This window comes from Melanotaenia boesemani, chromosome 18, assembly GCF_017639745.1.
Source record: "Melanotaenia boesemani isolate fMelBoe1 chromosome 18, fMelBoe1.pri, whole genome shotgun sequence".
Taxonomy (NCBI): domain Eukaryota; kingdom Metazoa; phylum Chordata; class Actinopteri; order Atheriniformes; family Melanotaeniidae; genus Melanotaenia; species Melanotaenia boesemani.
The window spans coordinates 19,605,688-19,626,532 of record NC_055699.1 but is presented as its reverse complement, the minus strand read 5'-3'; the positions used below and the strand labels follow the sequence as shown (position 1 = coordinate 19,626,532).

The 20,845-nt window shown below is 39.2% G+C and overlaps 2 protein-coding genes across 7 annotated transcripts; one reads left to right on the top strand and one right to left on the bottom strand.

Annotated features, from left to right (window-relative positions):
* The first annotated feature begins 268 nt into the window (after positions 1–268).
* On the top strand, positions 269–13,643 carry rbbp8 (retinoblastoma binding protein 8). 4 transcript variants are annotated; one of them, XM_041968969.1, is made up of 19 exons: positions 269–440; positions 744–856; positions 951–993; positions 1,083–1,178; positions 1,825–1,916; positions 3,024–3,096; positions 3,350–3,537; positions 3,620–3,715; positions 3,880–3,950; positions 6,969–7,045; positions 7,134–7,392; positions 7,481–7,643; positions 7,714–7,799; positions 7,923–8,019; positions 12,216–12,380; positions 12,473–12,515; positions 12,640–12,727; positions 12,802–12,943; positions 13,089–13,643. In XM_041968969.1, exons 2-19 carry the CDS (start codon positions 754–756, stop codon positions 13,184–13,186), a joined length of 1,980 nt encoding a protein of 659 aa, XP_041824903.1. In that variant the 5' UTR covers positions 269–440; positions 744–753; the 3' UTR covers positions 13,187–13,643. The 4 variants fall into 4 exon arrangements, with proteins under 4 accessions (XP_041824903.1, XP_041824905.1, XP_041824902.1 ...); XM_041968971.1 differs by having other exon boundaries at positions 271–440; positions 7,176–7,392; positions 12,210–12,380; XM_041968968.1 differs by having other exon boundaries at positions 273–440; positions 12,210–12,380.
* Positions 13,489–20,766, bottom strand: LOC121629303 (transmembrane protein 241). Of its 3 annotated transcripts, none has more exons than XM_041968972.1 (15): positions 20,563–20,766; positions 20,060–20,106; positions 19,793–19,870; positions 19,634–19,715; positions 19,478–19,555; positions 19,282–19,310; positions 18,957–19,008; positions 18,826–18,874; positions 17,726–17,771; positions 17,584–17,619; positions 15,960–15,994; positions 15,807–15,876; positions 14,021–14,114; positions 13,856–13,920; positions 13,489–13,642 (listed from the first exon to the last, which is right to left on the bottom strand). In XM_041968972.1, the coding sequence occupies exons 1-15, from the start codon at positions 20,632–20,634 to the stop codon at positions 13,579–13,581; spliced, it is 897 nt and encodes a 298-aa protein (XP_041824906.1). In that variant the 5' UTR covers positions 20,635–20,766; the 3' UTR covers positions 13,489–13,578. The 3 variants fall into 3 exon arrangements, with proteins under 3 accessions (XP_041824906.1, XP_041824907.1, XP_041824909.1); XM_041968973.1 differs by having other exon boundaries at positions 19,282–19,307; XM_041968975.1 differs by lacking the exon at positions 20,060–20,106.
* Positions 20,767–20,845: the final 79 nt, after the last annotated feature.

Below are 20,845 nucleotides of genomic sequence, written 5' to 3'. Positions count from 1 at the left end.
TGGAATTTTTTTTATATGTATATATATTTTAGAAGTCAACTGTTTTTCTTTATATATTAAAGTAATATTGATATGAAGTTCAATACTCAAGTGAGTGTAGAAAAACAAAAAAAAATCGTATGAAAGAAAAATAAACAAATGCATTTGTGTTTTAATGTAACATTGTAATAAAGTAGATAAATATATATGTCTCAATTCTTAGCGTTAGAAGCATAAAAAATGTAAATATCTGGGTATTTGTTGCTTGACCCTGTTGAACACCGGGTGGCGCCAACGCCACCGATCTACTTGTATTTTTCAGTAGAAGAAGAAGCAATCTTCCCGGCATGCAGTTTGTCGCGCGAATTTAGATGTTTTGAGATTAAAATAGCACAGAAAAGTCTATTTTGCTATTACCATTTATCCGTAATCAAATTGTAAACTCCGTTGGACCACACACTGTAAGTATTTGTACTAAGCTCTTTGTTTAGTCGTTGCTTTCGCTGTTTTACGTAGTTTACAGCGGTTGGTTTATAGACATGCACAGAGTACTGATGCTATCACTAAAATCAGTTTATATTTTAATATGAATAAAGCATTTATTAACTACTCTAACATACTAAATTATGTTCATGGTCACAGTGGAAGTTTAACAGCTGGGTACCGATATTTGAGAATCCAGCTCGCGCATAAATGGCATGGAAAGGTGTTTTCTGTTCGGGTTGTGTTAATGTTGGTGGGCTGTTATTTGTTGACATAATCAGAAGTAAATGGATGATGACAAGCTCAGGAGACAGTAGTGGGACAATCAAACCAGCTGATCCCTTTGAAAACCTATGGAGGCAACTTGGAGAATGCCACCAAAATGCACTTGAAGGTAACTCATCCAAGCTGTGTCATAAAAAAGTGTGATCAAATCATGGCTCCAATATTAAGCATGTAAATGTTGCGTTTTTTTCTTCTATTTTTAGAATTGGAAGCAAAAGTGAGCAAGTTAAAAAAAGACCGCTGTCTGTGAGTAGACCACATTTCTGTGTTTTTATGGACCAGGGGAGCGCTTGCGTTTTTAGGTTTGCCTGTTAAAACTGAGCTGTTCATTACAGAGATGCACAGAGGCTGGAGGTGTTTTACAATCGTAATCAGCACCTGAAGGAGCAAAACAAAACCCTGCAGGACACCATCAGTCTCCTGGAGGAGCGGTAACATTTCTTCTTTGAAATCAGATCATTTGTTTTGCTTAAAAACAGAAACTTGGGACTGTGTGGGTTTGAGGTGCATGTTTTAAAAAGAGTATGTGCACAGAAAAAGAGTTGTTTATTTTATCAGGCGTTTTTTTCTATCATCTATCATCCTAATATGTCTCACCAGCATTGAACTGAACACAATTTGGGCATTATCTCTTTGTCTGATGAAGATTTGTGACTTCATCACTGATTATTGTGTTTAGCATGTACGTCTTTCCTTAGCCCACATTAACCTTGTTTTCTTAAGTGTGGGTGTTAATGATGGCTTTAAATCCCATTGCCTTCAGCCAGTTTTTCACACTTAGTTATTGACGTCCAGTTGGTTTTCATTTCTTTTGTTGTCCATTTTCAGAGTAATGTTTTTATTGTTTCTCTTTTCCATCCTTCCCACGTTGTTTACCCACTCCAATTGTAGACACAGCTGACTGAAAACAACCAACATTTTGCCACATTTTAAGCCAAACTACCATCTGAAAGTAGTTTTATGATCATTTTTATTTTTTCAGTGAACATCTCTGTTGTGGGAGCCATGTTTCCTGCCAATAAGCAGGTGCAAAATTTTATTAAAATGTACAATTCTCCCTTTCCCTAATTTTTTCAGGCTCCGAGCTGAAGAGTGTGACCGATGCTCGGTCTTAGAGAAGAACCTGAAAAGCAGTCAGGATCACAATCTGCAGCTTATCACCAAACTCAGTGAGTTTTTTTCATTAGGCCCTTTTTTTTGTCCATTTTCCCCTCATTTCTGACCATCATTCCAGTTGTGTTACTCCACTTGGGATAATTATTTTTGTAAAGAAAGTAGTTCTCTTGAAAAACTTGAAATTCCCTTTTTTTGTTGTTAAATTTTTTTGGTGACAAATTTACACCCTTTTTGAGTCATTAGAAAAAGTCCTCTCATAAAGCTTCTATAAAACCATTTCAGATTAATTTTCTTCTCCACTTTGTCTTTTGCTTAGATCGATCAGTCAACTTCAACCTTAATCAAAAATACCAAATATATAACATTCATTATTTTTAAACCTTTTAAATGTCATTTTGATCACATGATGTCACTTCTTTTATTAAAAAAAGCACATAAAATATTTTTTTTTAATAATACCTGTTAAGTTAAGATGACGGGAATTCTATTGAAAGATAAAAATCAACATTTATACAAATTTTTAGAACATTTAAGACTGATTAGAAAAAGAAAATCCCCTAGCTCCCAAACATATATTTTATGGAAAATAACACATTTTGAGTGTGTGTGTGTTTTTTGTTTTTTTTTTCTTTTATATTTGAATTTCAAAAAAATATCAGCAAAGACCAACTAAACAACACAAAACACTTAATGTACATTTTTAAGCCTGTTTGACTTAAATGCTTAAAAAAAAGAAACACGTAAGCAATCTGATGGTTATTATGAGATGGGACTTATACCAGAGACTAAACCTCCCCTCTTTAGTAAATCTGCAGTTTCAAATGGTAAGGGAGCTAAAACAGGTTGCCAGATTAAAAAAAAAAAAAAATGTCTCCCTTCAATGTGGTGGAAAGGTTTTTCATTGGTATACATATTTACATCTTCTGTAGTTTTCATTAGGATTGAAGCTGATTTGAACAAAGAAAAAAGTGGAAATAAAACTTTAATGTTCTTACAGTGGGTTTTGGGAGAGGACTTCTTGTCATCCACTGATCTGAAAGAGTAGGAAATTGAAGGCACCCACAAGGATTAACCAGAGCTCAACCTCCTCCTTAATATTAAATAAAGAGCAACACTATGCTGTTACTCATTGTGATGTGTGTTTTTGTCATCTGCTGCAGAGTCTCAGAGGAACAACCTGGAGGAGGAAAACAAAAAGCTTCGAGATGAACTGCAGAAGTTAAAAGCATCTTGGTAATCTCTTAAAACTATTTGATAAATGTGAGGTTTTCTGTATTTTATCAGTGGCTTTCGTAGCCGGAGCATCGTTTTATTTTCACTTCTGTTTTATTTTAAATAAACTCTATTTTAGAACCCAACTCTTAATACACCCCGCTCTGTAAAGAGGCCGCTTTGGCTCTGCTTTTCAGTTTGTGGTCTTCTACACAGGAATTCAAAGGTACAGTGAAGTTTCAGTTCCCAGTTACACATTGCAGATGTTTTTTAGTATCAGTTCAGAGCCAAAGGAGGCCTCATCCCCGGAGCAGGAAGAGGGCGTCATCCCAGACTCTCCGATCCTGCCGAGCCCACTGCCTGTGGCGAACAAACTAAAGAAACGGAAACATAATGAGAAAACGAAGCACGTTCGCTACGCAGAGACGCCTCTGCAGCGGTCTAACAACTCTCTCTTCCAAGGTCAGTCCTCTATGAAGCATCTTCCTCCTTTCGCACCTGTCTGAAGGAAGAGATGTTCTAACCTCAGTGCTTTTATTTTAAGAGTTAAACAAAGACCCTTCTGGAGCCACAAAGAATCCTGGGAAAAGTGAAGTGCTTGTAGCCAACACTTGTGAACTGGATGCATCTCAAATCTCAAGTATGACTTTATCCTGGTTCATCTCAACAAAAATGAGACAGAGAATAAGAACATTTTGCTTTTGCTTAGAAATTTATCAATAAAACAATTAAAGATCAGAACTTGTTTTGAAGATGAACCACATATGTTTTGCCGCAGTTGATCAGGTCTTTGTCTCGTTCTAGATGGAGATGAGAACATGGAGGGGGTGGTTGCAGAAACTTGTGCTTTTGAAATACTTGAAAAGCCTCCAATGGTAGGTAAAGCACTAAATATTAGTACTAAATGCATCATTAGGCCCGAGCACCGAAGGCGGTGCGAAGGCCTATTGTAATTGCTCCGTTTCTTCCTTATTCTTCTTCTTCTTCTTCTTCTTCTTCTTAAACATTGGAGGCATTTTTGGGGACCTGAACATGCACGAAAACGCGCCTATTTTTGTGTACCCCCCCAAAGGAATGTGAAAAATTTGATATTTTGGGGTGCTTGGGACTGTTCGGGCAAAATTGAATGAGAGCGCCACCTATTTACGATGCCCCGCCACTGCACGTCATCAATCTTTATGAAAATTGCTACAAATATTCTAAATGTTCGGGCGAACAAAAAATCCTCTTGGAGCAACAGCCTAAAACCAACAGGAAGTCGGCCATTTTGGGTCAAAGTCGCCATTTTGGCGTTTTACTGACATTTTCAAAATCTATCTCCTCCTAGAGATTTTATCGTACCGCTACCAAAATAGCTCAGGATGTCCAGAAGGCATGTGTCTTTAAAAGTTATTGAAAGTTTTCTAATAGGAGAAAGGGCATGGAGGGGGTGGGGCCTCAAATTTTGATGTGTCGCCGTGAAGAACGAAAGTGATATAGCTTCCACATAAAACAATGTATCTGAACCAAAATGGCCATGTATGATGCCAGTCCCATCCTGAACAAATCTACATATCAATATTTGGGTTATGAATTGGCCACGCCTCCTGGCGACAGTAAGTCATGGTTTTTACTTGGAGACCCTCTTATCTGACGTTTTGAACACAACCAGGTCCAAACTGGGTCAGACAGCAGAAAACAAGTTGGTGATGATAACCAGTGAAAACTGTTGCTCTATGCTGCAGGGCGAGACCGTGGCGCCATGGCGAACTTTGATAAGACGCCATGACATCATAAATCACTATAAATCCCTCAATTCTGATCCAATCCCCATCAGACTTGCAGGGATTAATCAGGGTCCGGCCCTGAACAGATTCATATCACCAATTCCGGTCTAGCCCTAAGCCCCGCCCACTTCCAACAGGAAGTGCTTTTTTTCAGACGCAGGGGTCCATCTCCTCAGGAATAAAACGTGCACACTTGAAAGTACTTCACAACAGGTCAAACCCTTTCATGATACCACAATAAAAATCTCAAGCTCCTTCGCCAAACGTAACCATGGCGAATAGCGGTCCGACGCCATCAAACAGGAAGTACTTGTAACTGACCCATTGTACTGCTGATCTACACCAAACCTGGCAGGGAGGAGCGCGGACCAGCCGAGAACTCAGCCACATTGACATATGTTTGAAAAATTGCAATATGGCTCTATAGCGCCACCTACAAATATTTAATTGATCATATCTGCCCACTACATTGACTGATATGGCTGAAATCCAGTATATTGATAGAACTTGGAAGGATGTACAAAAAAGCCTCTTGGACCTATATGATAACTTCAACAGGAAGTCAGCCATTTTGAAAAAAGTGTCATTTTTGGGGTCATTTTTGCATGTTTCTTTGCCTTGCATTTGAACGAACTCCTCCTACAGATTTTATCGTATTTACCTCAAACTCAGTCTGAACACTCCAGAGGCATGCGTGGTCAAAAGTTATTGAAAATTTTCTAATAGGAGGTGGCGTTCAGCGGCGGCGCCTCATCAAGTTTTGATGTTTCGCCAACAAGCACGGAATCTATTATTTCTGCAATACAACACTCATTCTGTATCAAACTGCATATATTTCTCTTCACTTCCATGCCGACCACATCTACAAGTCCCGATGTTGTCATCTGGACATTGCTCAGCGCTGCATGGCGAGACCGTGGCGCCATGACAAGGTTGGATAAAACGCCATGACATCATTATTGCGTTTAAATCCCTCAATTTTCATCCAATCAGCATCACACTTGCACTGATTAATCAGAGTCTGCTTCTTAACAGATATATGTAATTACTTCTGGTCTTGGCCTAAGCCCCGCCCACTTGAAACAGGAAGTGCCTTTTTCCTGCAGCAGGGTCCCTCTCGTCAGGGATTAACCTCACACACTCTACAGTGCTTCAGATCAGGTCAAACCCTTTCATGATATAAGAGAAAAAAAACCTCAAGTTCCTTCCTCAAGCAAAACATGGCAAATGGCGTCCACCGCCATGAAACAGGAAGTACTTGTAACTGACCCAATGTACTCCTGATCTCCACCAAACTTGGCAGGGAGGACAGTGGTCAGGCCTGGAACTGATTCAAATACACATATGCTGGTAATATGGCTCTATAGCGCCCCCTATCAATATTTAGTCTATCAGCTCCACCCACTGCTTTGAACGACATAGTAAAATGTGGCATATTTATATAACATGCCAGGACAAACAAAAAAGCCACTTCATGTCCTGATGTTCTCAACACCATAGCCCTGGGAAAAGGAAGTCCCACCATTTTAACCCTTTATCCTCTGTATAACTAATTCTAACTCATTAATATCATCCTTCATGAACTCATGGTTGAAAATATGACTGACTTCTTACAGCATCATGATTAAAATGGCTTCCTGTGATGGTTTAAATCATTCGCCATTATTAAGGAAGTGGCACTAACCCTGCTGTCAGTTGACCAATTGAGCTAATATTTTCCTGTTCTCATTAGAGTTCCAATCTGAACATGGTCGTACATTAAAACAACTTTACCACCACCTAGTGGCCACGTGGAATTTTCCTCTTGATGAAATCATGCTCCAGATTGTGGGAATTCAACACAGTTTGTAAGAAACAAGGTCATGAAATGCTTCAGATGTCATCACTGGACAGGCTGACGTGCAAGTTGATCTTCTGATGAGGAAAATCACCTCTTGATGGAGATAAACTCTGGAAGAATGGGTATATGGCTGTGGGCAAGAGAGGCTGTGTTGCTGGAGGGAGGCTCTTGGCCGATGGGGCGGTGCAATAGGCCGAAGCGGCGCCAGAGGTGCGAGGGCCTCCAACGCTGCTTGCAGCTTTAATTTTAGTGTTGTCCTTCCTTTGCTTCATCCACTGTCTTCTCAGAAAAAGGACCTGGCTGTAAATCAGCAAAGTATCACAATAAGTCCCCTCAAGGTAACTTCGCCAGGCATCTCTTTAAGGTAAAAATGGCTCCAGTCTATACAAGTTCACCTGTCGTATTGCCAAAAAATCCCAATGCCATAACCGCGTTTATTCCCCCACCTGAAGGCCTTACTGCTGCTCTTCCTCCTCATCCACACTGAAACACAGTCCAGGCTCGATGGCGGACAGGTCTCCGTCCCTGCTCCCACTTGTCAAGCGATTTTCAGATGGCTCAAGCTGTAAGGCGAAGCGGAGGAAAGAGGAAAGTGATCCGGAAATGCCGGGAGGCAGCAAAGTAGTGGACAGACATAAGAAAGACAAAAGCATTCAACCTGAACTTATCAATGAAAGCCAAAGCTTAAAGAAGGAGCAGCTGGACAGGAAAGTAAGCACACTTATCCCTGCTTTTCTCGAAGAGTGACAAGTAACTTGTTTTTAAAAAACTAAATAATGATAATATTAATCTTTGACAGGATCAGTCAGCACAAATGGGGCCTTCCAGCCTAAAGCTAAATGTTTCATCTATAAGTCCTGCTTTCAAGAAGCCACACAGTAAAATGAAAGGGGATGGAGATGGGAAGAGAAGAACTCTGCAGGATCTGAATGCTCCACACGACCAAGCTGAGGCAAAACACTGTGAGTTCTCTGCAACATCCAGCATGTAATGAGCTGTGTATACAGCTGAATGTGACCATTTCCTCCACAGCTGAGAGGAGGAACGCTGTGGAGCCAATGTGGAGCGTTGACCCCACCCTCGCTCTGTCTATGTACGACAGTGAGCAGAGAGATGAGGTATAGTCACATGACCTGCAAGGCTGTTTATATCCCTGGGTTTCAAAAGCTTTATTTCAACTGTACAATGATGCTTAACAACTGACTGAATGCTGTCCACATGTGGTTGTATCTGCATCGTAGGAAATGGAAGAACAGCAGCATCATGGAGACCTGGCGGACACCGACTGCACATGGGTCAGCCACAGCATGCTTCAGCGTGGAGGAGGCATGAAATCTGGTGAACGCAACACATCTTTTAAAACTTATTAATAGCTCTAAATAAAATGTCTGGGTAGTACAAGAGTCCCCTTATCCACCATGGGTTTACAGCTCTGTTCATAGCAGCTGTTTTGAAGGGGGCATGACTTTACTTTTCTAGGGATGATCCTTTTTAAAGATTAGTAGTGCAGAAACAAAATTCACTCAATAACCCTTGGGGCCAGTTATTCAAAAGATTTAAAATGGATAAAAGCTCTCCGGATTTGGAAATCCCATTTTTCATGATGTAGGATTACGTAATCCATCTTACTTTTATCCCAGTTGTTCAAAGCAGCATTGGATTGGATCAGTCTGATCCAGAATCACAGTTTTCAAAATGACTAAATCCGGATTACCAGAGCTTAAAACAATGTGGGCTACCAGCTATGGAAAGAACAACAGGTAGACGAGCCAGTATGGGGTCATTTTAAGTGTTTTTCATTTTGAGACAACACACAGAAATCATAAACATCCACTTCTTTTTTATAATTTTATGACATCTCATCTGAGCCACAACAAATATAAAACAAATTCATCAACAACTACATTGTGGTAATTTTGGAAGTGTCTTAGATAACAAAGGCTTAATGTCTGTCTCTGTGACAATGTTAACTATGCACCTGAGCCCCATGTTGAGAAACCAGACCAACCTCTGGCCTTCTGTCAGAATGAGGGACTGACTGGACTTGTAGTAATGGATGCAACTGTTAAAAATGATTTTTGACAGGTTCTTCTCTGATTATGCAGTGATGAATGACAGGAAAGTAGATTATTTCATTTATGTTTGTTACTGAAATTTGTTTGGGGGTTTATTTCATGGGGACAGGATTTTATTTCTGCTGTACTTTGCTGAAAGGCTTAATAGGTAGTCTATGCCTACTTTATCTACTTTATCACTGGAAAAGTTAAATAAGTCAAGTGCAGCATATAAATATAAGCATATGCACTGGTTAAAAAGATATTATTATTTACATTTTCTTCCTGAAATCCGCCTTGAAATCAAACCCCCTGTTGGGATTAGGATAAACCAAATCCTACTCAAAGGTTTTGAACAACACAAACTGAAGGCTTTACCCAGATCACAACTAGGAATGGATTACAAAATCCAGTCAGATTTCAGAATCCTTCTTACCCTTTTGAACAACCCATTTTCAAAATTTGATCCAATCCAGTAACCAAAATCAGAACAACCGGTCCTTGAAACCTTGAAGCTCATAATTCCTGTGAGAGTGCATACTGTACTTAGCTTAAAAGCTCACATTAAAACACAGCAAACACATTAAGACTACCATCAAACTAGAAAAAAACCCAAAACTTCACTCTTAGTTATATTCAGATACTTTCATTTCCCTCATCTGCAGTTCGACCACAATCAGTTGATGTGGATCACATCTTCTTGGCAGCCTCCTTGTGAGTCATGTACTCCACACAGGAAGGCTAACATGACCTAATATCAGCTGTTAAGCTAGCTAATGTTATTTCCTAAACCGTGAACTTCGCTTTTAAATGCAAAGTTGAAGAACTGTTGCATCTATTAGCAATGATTCACCAATTTTTACTATTTTATTTTTCCTTCATTGCCTCTATATTCCAGTTTTGGTGAGTCTGTGTGAATTGTAGCCTCACTTTCCTGCTCTTAGCTGACAGCAGGCACCTGGTCTGGTCTTCTGCTGCTGTAGCCCGTCTGCTTCAAGGTTGAACGTGTTGTGTGTTCAGAGATGCTATTCTACATACCTCAGTTGGAACCAGTGATTATCTGAGTTGCTGTTGCCATGTTCAAAGTCACTTAAATCCCCTTTCGTCCTCATCCTGATGCTCAGTTTGAACTTCAGTGGTTCCCCAAAGATTCCTGTTGCATCATAATATGCCTCATGTGAGTGGAAATGTGAGACGTGCTGAAACGTGGAGCTACACCCGCCACACTGTATGAGACGCTCTGCCAGACTTTCGACCAGTTTTACTGGTTTTATTTGTTTTACCTGTTTTAAGTCTTTTTTTAAAGCTGAACTGTACAGCCACGCTATTTTTAACTGTGGGTTTTAATGCTGCGGTTTTAGTAAATAATGGTTTTAACCCAAAAACAAGAGAAGGCTTGAAATGGCTTCCTCAGCACTTTTGGATGAAAGCCTGGAATTAATTAGCAAACAGATCCCTGTTTTTAGGATAAACCACAGAATCGAGACGGTCCTTTTAAAGATTCCTGATGATTTCAGTTACTTTGATGCACAGAAACTTTCAGTTCTGGTTCTACTGGATCTAAGCGCCGCCTTCGATACAGTAGATCATCAGATTTTTTTAAACAAACTCAGAAGTTTGTTTAATTACTAATACTATTCCTAATTGGTTTTACTCTTAATTGGTTTATCTCACAGATCGACAGTTTCATCTAAATATGGATACATGTTCCTCAAAGACCCATGAAGTCCTATGTGGGGTTCCCCAAGCATCAATTCAAGGCCCACTTCTCGTTTAATCTGTACATGTTGTCACTGGGAACATCATTAGGAGGCACGCCGTTGATTTTCACAGCTATGCTGTGAAAATGTGTGAAAAATCAGTGGCATGCCTCCTATTCTCAGTGTGTGAGAAATCTGGGTGTCCTTTTTGACTGAGCTGGATTTTATTCCACACATCAGAAATGTTACAAAGGCAGGATTTTATCATAAAAACATCGCCAGAGTCCGCCCTTTTCTCTCTCTTGCCAGCACCGAGGTGCTGATGCATGCTTTTATTTCTTGTAGATTAGATCACGGCAATGCCCTCCTCTCTGGTTTTCCCAAAAAGTCTATCTCTACAATTGCTCCAGAATTCAGTGTTCTAACAAGGACCAGAGAACACATCACACCGGTTTTAAAACCGCTGCATTGGCTCCCTGTGCATTAAAGGATTGGTTTTAAGGTTCTTTTAGTGGTTTATAAATGTCTTAATGGTTTTGAGCCCTCTTATTTATCAAACCTGCCTGAAAATTATGAATCCTCGTGGACCCTGACATCCTCTGGTACCGGCCTCTAGGTTATTCCCAAAGTCAGAACCAAAACTTACGGTGAAGCCTCGGTCCACCACTACGGGTCTTGACTGAGGAACAGCCTGCCAGAGAACCTCAAGGCTGCAGAGACTGTTGATGTTTTTAAAAATAGGTTCAAGACCTCTCTTTCAGCTTATAGCTGAATTTTATTTGATTTTGTTTAGATTTTCACTTATTTAATCATATATTTTTCTATTTATTTTAAATATTACCAATTTATGTGGCTCTCCTTTTTATTTTTCCTGAACTTCCTTATCTGTATTTTTATTCTTGTTGCTCTTATCAGTTCTTATTGTTTATAAGTTTATTTAATCTTGTTTTTACTTTTCAACTCCAGTGTTTTCCTCCTGGTGATCCTCCACACTGGTAGCTCTGCCTGCTCGGTCTTACCATGGGGCTGTCCTTGTCTGGGTGGCTGGGGGTCCTGCACTGCAGCCCTGTGGCTGTGGTGTGGACCCCGGCCTGTCCTGTCCTGGCTGGTTCCTGTGGTGGCATCCTCTGTTTATGGGTGGCCTGGTTTCCGGTGTGACTGGATCCCCAAGATATCGTTTCCTTACAGCAGCATTAAGCCAGATGTTTTCATTCCTTTAATATTTTTATACTTACATTCAGTTAAGAGACAGTACCTAGGGGATGGGAGTTCATGTTCATACAGAATGGAGTATGGGCGGGTGGGGGATTGTATATGCGCTTTGTTTGTATATGTGTGAGTGCGTGTGTGTGATTGTGTGTGAAAGAGACTACTATGAGGTGTGTTTTCATTTCCTGTTATATACTTTGGTGTGTGAAGGCTTTTAAATGTTTTTTTTATATGCATAATTTGTTTTTGTTATGTAAAGCATTTTATGTTGCTTTGTGCATGAAAAGTGCTCTACAAATAAAATTTGAACATGTCTACATAAGTAAATGTATTGAGTTGCTGCCATGTGATTGGCTGATTAGATATGTTTTAAATTGCAATTTATGTTATACCTAATAAAGTGGGTGGTAAGTCGGTATATTTAATTAAAAAAAAAAAAGTCATGCACAACTCTGGAAACATTGGCTCAAACTTGATCTGAACTTCAGCAAATCAGAAACTTATTCATAAAATGTTTTGTGATTATATAGTTTCTTATTTCTGTTCTTTCTTTTCTGTTTTTAAGGACTAGGCAAGAAAGCAAATGACAGTTTGGACATGTTGTTTGACACAACAGCTTGTGGGGAGTACAAGTCTTACAACGCTTCACACTTAGACTCAAGTCAGCATTGTGGTGAAGATGAAAATACAGAAGAGGAGAAAGAAGAAGAAGAAGAAGAGGAAGGTGATGACTATAGTAAGCTTTTAGATAAGAGGTAGCATTATCTGGCTTGTAGGTATACACTGATGTTGTATTTTGCTGCTGAATTTGTTATTTTTCCAAATTAGAACAAGATGCTCCAGACAACAGCCCACGCCAACACAAAGCTGGGTCAGAGCCGTTTATCAGCATCTTTTTCCATTTCCTTCAAATCTTTTCAATTCTTGTTTTATAACATTTGACCTGCAGCAAGTAAAAGATCATAACAGTCCTCTTCTTTTTTTTTTTTTATTAGGAGGCCAACATTTGCACATGTGGCGGTAATTCGCAAGAAAGATGAGAGAAGAAAACTAAAGGGCACCACCTGCAAGGAGTGTGATGTAGTGAGTATCTGGAGTGTAAAGCATGCAAGACATGTTTTCTACTCCCATCCTGATGAAATCTTTGTGTTCTGCAGTATTACGCTCATCTGCCAGAGGAAGAAAAACAGAAGAAGCTGTCTGCTTGTTCAAGGCATCGTTTTCTGTATATTCCTCCCTGTACTCCAGAAAACTTCTGGGAAGTTGGATTCCCATCAACACAAACCTGCATTGAGAGAGGTCATTTAATCCTCCTTCCTTTCATTTTTTTATTTAAGTCCATAGTTTTGTAGCTTCAGAAGATCAGGTTGATTTAAGTCATCCTAAGTTATGAAATAATTTTGCATGCATGAAGTCAGCACCTCCTTTGTCCTTTGTCGTCTAGGTTACATCAAGGAAGAGAAGAACCCTCAGTCACGTTTACGAAGACGACAGCCGTTAAATGCTTTATTCTCCCCAAAGCCAACCCAGAAGCCGATCTAAAAACATTCCTCTAAGTTTGGACTATTAACATGAAGAACAGGCTTGTTGCTGTTCAGCCTGCACAGGGTGGAGGAGGGTGGATACAGTGACCTTATAAAGAATGCAGGTCAGCCGGGGGCATGTCATTCACTTTAACACCATCTTTTCACTTCTTTGTGCTTTTTCTAGACACTGTGTTTGAGTAATAAAACGTTTAAGACATGTTTATAGAGTTGGAAACTCATGAACCTAAAAATCAACCCTGGTACACTGAGAAAAGTTACATCAGCCCTCTGAGATGAGAGAAAAAATTAAAGAAAACATGCAAACAAAGGTTTTATTTGGTCAGCAGCTTATCAAAGAGCAAAGGATTCACAATAATGTAAAAAATAATTTCATCTGAAATTTTGTTGTCAGAGATGAGAGTCTCTGTCTGAATAGACGAGCAGGGCCTCTCCGACATGACTGATGACCACACTGTAATCAACAAAAACAACTTTATTAAACATTAAATGTATTCTGAGAGTTCATAGTGGCTAAATTCACAAAAAAACAAAAGTTAGATAAAAACTGGTTAAATTACATGTAAACTACAAAAAATATAACTGGGAGACTCAAATGACAACATGGCAACATGAGTTTTTCTGAAATAATCCAAAAGATTAGTGTGAAGAGTGAAGTCAAGCTTACCAAGAAAGAGACCGGGTGTTAAAGTCCATGTGGAAAATAAACGGGGAGAGGAACATGGCAGTAACCTGACAACGCAGCATCCAAGTAATTAGAATTAAGCAGTTAGTTTTGTCTGTGTTGAACATGACAACATATGTTAATACAAAAAGAAAAAACACAACTTACCTTAGACATGAACACCCACACCTCAAGGTGCACAAGAGACAACCCACGTTTTAACTTGACCGTCGCCAACAGTAAGAAAAAACCCAGCAAAGCGCTGAGGAGAGAAAGTTTAACATGAAGCGTCACCTCATCCAACCAAAGAGGTTAAACCTCATAAAAACAGATGACATGAATCTGAGGCCTCAGTAGGTGCTTTCACACAGATGGGGTTCTGGTTCTAGCATTGTCTCCACTCTGGAGCTTTCTGGCGAACTGACCTGCATTCACACCTGATAAACCAGAACCAAAGTGGGAGGACTTTATTACATTATAACCTACAGGTTGCCAAAAACAATATATTCAGACAAGGTGATTTTCTTGTTTGGATATCAAAACAAGCTTAGAAAAATCTCCCATGGAATCGCTTGCCAGCCAGCATAACGCAGCAGCGTTCATCTTTTATTCTTAAATCATGATTCCGGTGTTTGATTGTTCTAAATTAGCCGGTCTGAACTCTATTTTTAACAGTACTCCTACCATCTTCATCTGTGGAAGACGGTACTTCTTTGGTAGTAACTGCTGTGGTGGCTGTCCAGCAGCTGGAACGGTGGACATATCAGATCATGTCTAGCTCCACTTCTTCTAAGTCTTTTTTTTTCCACTCGCAATTTCCTTCTTGACTTCCTGAAGCTGACTGATTCTGGTTTGACGTTGCCTCTTTTTTCTTTTTTAATCAACAATAAGGCGGATTTATATTTGCACGCCATCTGCGTCACCGCGTAGGTCCAGAGGCTCAACATGACGGTTACACAGAGGTACTCCCTTGTGATGGGTCAGTTTGGGATCACGTGTTGCCAGATATCTGGAACTTCTCGCTGAATTTGTGTGGTAGCCACAGTTTTTAAAAACAACCAGTGGATCAAGTTGATGAGAGGCTGATTGAATTGTTTATTCGTTTTCTTCCACAAGCTAATAAAGACACTGAACCATACTAGACGCCATTGTTGTTTTAAAACAGAAGAAACCTACAAAACTGAAGAGAACCATCAAAAGAACTCCAACCTGGTGAGTTTACCGGCCGATGCCACCCCTGCTGCCACCTTCAGGTTAGGAGGAGAAACTGCAACATGACACCAACGTGACACGCTCGAGTGCGAGCGCAAACTCATCAGCATTAGCTACGCTGTAGCCGACTGCACGCAGACGCCGCACGAGTAAAAATCCGCCTTTCATCTGGCATTGCCATTATCTTTTTTTTCTTTTTTTAACACTATTTAAAATCAGTATCGTCTGGCGTTCAGGTGAATCCAGACTTTACCCGCTGATGATGTCATTGGTTATGACTGAGAACCACTGATTTTTCATGCCTGTTGAGAACCAAATTTTCAGGTTCCTAACCTACTTTTTGTGCCAATGCGAAAGGCTGGTTTAAAAATAGGTTCTGAAAGCTTTAAGTGTGATATAAATATGAATATATAGCAACTATTGATAATAATTTGATAGTTGATGATATTCTGCCACAATATCATGTGCTGATGTAACATGATTATCACAGCCCATTTACATTACCATAAAGTAATTCTGAGTAATCAGATCATTTCAGTAATTATATCTGATGTGTTGTGGAAACAATTCCACATGTTGATGATTAGTGATATCTTCATTTTGGCTTGATGCTATTTGCTCACTGATCACTGAATCAATGTTGATGGAGATCGATTGTTACTTCCCTAGAAATAAGATTAACTGTAACAGACCCCACAACACTGTGTATCAGGCGCATTAAGCCTGTTGTAGATTGTTTTACCTGGCGCAGCAACCACAGTAAAATGTGTGGGACTGAAGAGAGGGGAACTCCAAGGCACCCATGAAGTCTCCTGTTGAAAGATTTAGATATAAATTTTCATTGTACACCTTATATAAAAGCAAACATATAATATAAGCACACGGTTGATGGTACCTGTTGGGTGAGCAGCGAGGGCCAGTAGAAACACACTAAAAAAAAAAGAAAAGAAAAAAAAAGCTGTATTTAGATGATGAGCGTAGAAAAATAAAAGCTGTAAAACTCATATGAATGGCTTTATACCACTAGAGAAGTTAAGCTTTTGGGGACTGTCAGCAATTTTATAGATTAAAGAGTAATATTTTGGGAGTTTTGTTTCTTGTTTTGTCTGAAGTATGGCTGTGAGGAATACTTATGAGCAGTGAGCTGGTATTTATTTACTAGCTTAACAAATGGAGAGCAATCTTTCTTAATCAGATATATTTTCTGTGATTTAAGTAGATAAACTAGGACTCAGTGTCTGCAAATGGTGGCATTACAAGTTACCCAGCTAATTGCTTGCTTCGTTATAAGTTGATAGAAATAATAGTTAAACTAACTGTAAAGTAGAAATTTAGCAAGAGGGGAGAAAAAAAATAAAACTGCTGTGGACATTCAATGGAAGCAACTGGAATGAAAAGAAAATGAAAGGGTTGTCTCGTGAAATTAAGTTTGATTTTGGGGAACATCTGTGATCAAATCTGGGAAGATGCCAGTTTCTTGTCAGATGCACTGAGTAAAGTTGTTTTGATAAATTCTTCAATACAGGTAAAAACCACCTCCATCTCCGTTTGGAGAATGGGATTTTTTTGTTAGGTAACAACTCACAGAAGTGCAAATATACTAATTTCATCCACCTAAACTCAAAGCTAAACATTTTCATAGCAGTTAAAGCAAAGCTATAAATATTGACTATATATTGAAAGTCCAATCATCATGGACTAGCCTTATCCTGCAGCTGATTAGCTGGTTCTGTTGGGACTAGCTTAGCTTAGCTTACTGCCATTGCCTATGCAAACATTTCAAACCTTGTAAACATTTGTGCTTTTCTAGACTTTCCACTCATTTTTACTTTCTTATAGTTGGTATTTTGTGGTTATATTTGCAGAATTGTGAGTCACAGCTAATCAGAAGCAGGATATATTGGGAAGCCACCATGGCTGCAACAAGCCAGAGTGACACAAATGTTCTTGTTGAGTGTGTAGTGAAAGAGGAATTAAAAAGGCAAAATAACATGTTAAAATAATTGTTTTATTAGCTTTCACAGGAACCATTGTGGAATTTTTTTAAAATTTATCATTTATTAGATGGCAAGATAGAATTAGCTTTCTTGTCACATCCGTCTCAGTAACTGTTAGCTTAGCTTAGCTAGCTTAGCTTAGCTTAGCTGTTAGCTTCTTCCATCAGAATTCCTACTTGATTCTCCAGACTCAGTTTGCTGACTGCTCTTTAGTTTGTTTATGACAATTAATGGGTGTAAATCTTCTCTAGTTCACTCTTAAAATATAATGAAAAATTCAGTAAGTTAGCATAATGTGAGCTTTTTAAGACTGATTTTACTTAAACCCATTTTTTTAGGGTTTTATTGGTGTTCTCAAATTAAGATATCAACAAATCTGTTAATTTACAATATGTTGCAGAAAACTTTATTTAAATGGCTAAATACTTCTTTAATAACCAACATGCTTAATTTTATTTAGGAAAAAGATTTGCCATTAGGCTGAGTTCTGTTTAAAGTAGAGCCATTTTGATTTATTCTTACCTGAACAAGTAGTTGATGCACTGCTGCTCAAAATCACTAGATAATAAAATCACAAGATCTTTAATATTGAAAGTTCAGTATTTGGGTTCTAGAGGATATGAAACTGCATGCAATGATGGATTATAAATGTGCTTTGACTAACCTCAGGTTACTAGACTTGTTGTGAACTTGAAACACTCTGTAGGAACCTGAAAATGAGATATTCATAGAAGATTCCAAAATCTGGGCTAAGAGTGTGGAGTCACTGTGTCTCGTAAAACAAGCGCAACCTAAAGATGGTGAGGACTATTTGCTCGTACTCTGTTGGCTGGAGGAGGTTTGACAAACAGCTCTTTCAGCAACCCAAGAGAGAGGGAAAAATATCCAAGAACAGAAGTTTTGAGAAAGCAGAGAATGAGTCTGAGTGTGAGGGAAAGAGACCAAGTCTGAGCGCAGAGTTTTGAAAGGAAGAACAATATATTTGAAAGCAAGAGGGGACTTTCTGAGTGTGAGAGCAGAGTTTTCAGAGTGAGCAGGATGATATTTGAGCATGAAAACCAGAAATCTTGCTCTCAAAGCAAACAATTACACTCTTGATTAAAGATAAAAAAAATACCCCCATACTACTGTAACTCCCTTCTGTTCGGTCTTCACCAAAAAACACTTCATAAACTTCAATTGGTTCAGAATGCATCAGCCCGGATCATCACAAGAACCGCATCCACCCATCACATCACCCCTGTCCTGCAGCAGCTCCATTGGCTCCCCGTCACCTACCGCATCCACTACAAAACCCTGCTGTTCACCTACAAGGCCATCCATAACCTCGCTCCTCCCTACCTTTCTGATCTCCTCCATGTCTCCAAACCAGTCCGTTCCCTCAGATCCTCCTCCTCCATCCACCTCACCGTCCCCCCAGCCCGCCTTGTTCCCATGGGGAGCAGAGCTTTCAGCTGCTCTGCTCCTCATCTCTGGAACTCCCTCCCCCCAGACCTCCGTAACTCTGATTCAATACAACTGTTCAAATCCAAACTCAAAACACACCTGTTTAAACTGGCCTACTCACATGTAGTACATGTAATATTTCACACTGCTTTTTATGCATCCTTTAATTTATGAGTGTATTTATTGATTTGTTTTATTCTTGTGTTTTATCCTGTAAGATGACCACAAATAAATGTATTATTATTATTATAGTACTCTGACATATATCACACTTACACTCACACATTTGTCAACAGATAATATGCTTGTTAGACTTACCAACACTGAGCAGATGGCAGACAGCCCACAGGTAACTGCTGTAGTCAAACTGCAATTCAGGAAAATAATGTCTAACAAAATCTGTTGCACTCTTAATTGGAAATTTGCAATTTTTAATGGACTATCATTACCTGAGGGTCACACAGAGGAAGGCAGATGGCTGAGAGCAGTATGAGGCATATGCTGTAGAAGAAAGAAGATGCAGCTAAGACCTTTGTCAGTATCCCAAGTATGAGTCTGAATAAATGTGACTCACGCTATTGTGTGTTGTCCCTGTGTTTTTATATTCTATATTTTAATGGTTTGTGTAAAGCACTTTGGAGGCTTTGGCTGTAAAAATATGCTATACAGATAAACTTGACATTGACATGTGAAAGAAACATAGTTCCTGCTACCTCTGTGTACATTGCTACATTAATTACTGCAGCTGTGCTACAGAAAAAGAAACAAACATACCCGGAAAATTTAAGCCATTGTGTATTCTGCTGGAAAACAAAAGCACATGTTACAGAGTGGTTAAATACATGGTGCATGGCTAATCAAGGCCAAGAAGCAGCAGCAGGTCTGCATCCTCTATTTCCTGCTATTTTGGTTCCAGTGAATCAAAATAGGAGAGCACAAAGGAAGTGTGAAGGGAGTGTGGCACACATACCTCTCTGTAGAGGAGTTTGATGATTATATAACCAACAACATGAGAAGAATTCTGAAGAGTGAAGAAATAGGGAATGTCCTGCAGAGAGGAAAAAAGCAGAACATAAAGCAGAGAACACACATGTAGATTGCACTTTGGTGTTGCAGTATCACTCACAATGCGTGATAAGGCCCTAGAACCAGCATATATGTTTCCCACAAAGAGAAACGAACCTGGGAGCCAGGAGAGAGCAGCAGATCTGGAATACAGTGAAACATTTCAAATGAAGCTTTCAGTATACTTGTTAAAATGTAAATCCAAGCGTGTGTAAGGCACCTGGTGATGCGACTCATTTCCACCCATCCCAGCTTTCCACACAGGAGGAGCAGGACGGCTCCTATAAATGTCTGCCATCTGGAAAATGTGTTTTAGTCATTTATGAAGTTTGCATTATATTACATTTAAGTTATGTATGATTTTAAAAAAGGATAAATGTATTCTGATGTTATTATGGAGTTGTTTACTTCCTGTCAATGACATGTGATAATTTACACAACTTGTTTGACTTTTCAATGCTCATTAAATGTTTGTTTTCACACTTACCCTTGAAATAATGTGGGATAGGTGAATTTTAACACAGACAGAACAAACTACAACAGACGCAGAAAAAGAAAATTTTATATTTCAAAATATGTACTCATCATTTTGAACTTATGTAGTACTGAAAATAACACCAAACCCCATTCAAAATCCTTCAAATTCAGAATTTGCCTACGTAAAACAAAATTATAGAGAGCATCGCAGCTCAAACTTCATTATTCATCATTGGCAGGATTACATCCCCAGTTCGGCTTACAGTGGATCATTTTACTGTTTGCTCATATTAAATATCAGGGTTAAAAGTTTTCACATTCATCTTCCGCAGTTCTCAATCATGTTGAATGAGCGGTTAATAAAGGTTACACGGCTATTTTTAAGGAAATCAGTTACGTTTACGTGGAATTTAAATGGAGCCTCCCCGTCTTTGAAAGCTTTGACAGCTGTGAAAATAAACAGAGATAGTTGCGATTCGATTCGATTCTTGTCCACACTACACGAACACTCACCTTATTCGTGAAATATGAAACAATGAAAACAAAGCTAAAAGCAAGGCCAGTAATGTGTCTTCTCCACTGCATGTCGATCTACAGATACAGTGCCGTAAGTGCATGATTTCGACTGAAATTATACAAAAATATAATGCAATGTGGCGTGCTTCAAAACAGACATTTCAAGATAGGAAACTTCCCCTAACGACCCAGAGTCGACACGTCAAGACGTTGGGGAACAAAGATCGTCTATACTTGTAAGGTTCTACGTTGTACTACATTGACAGTACCACACACGTGT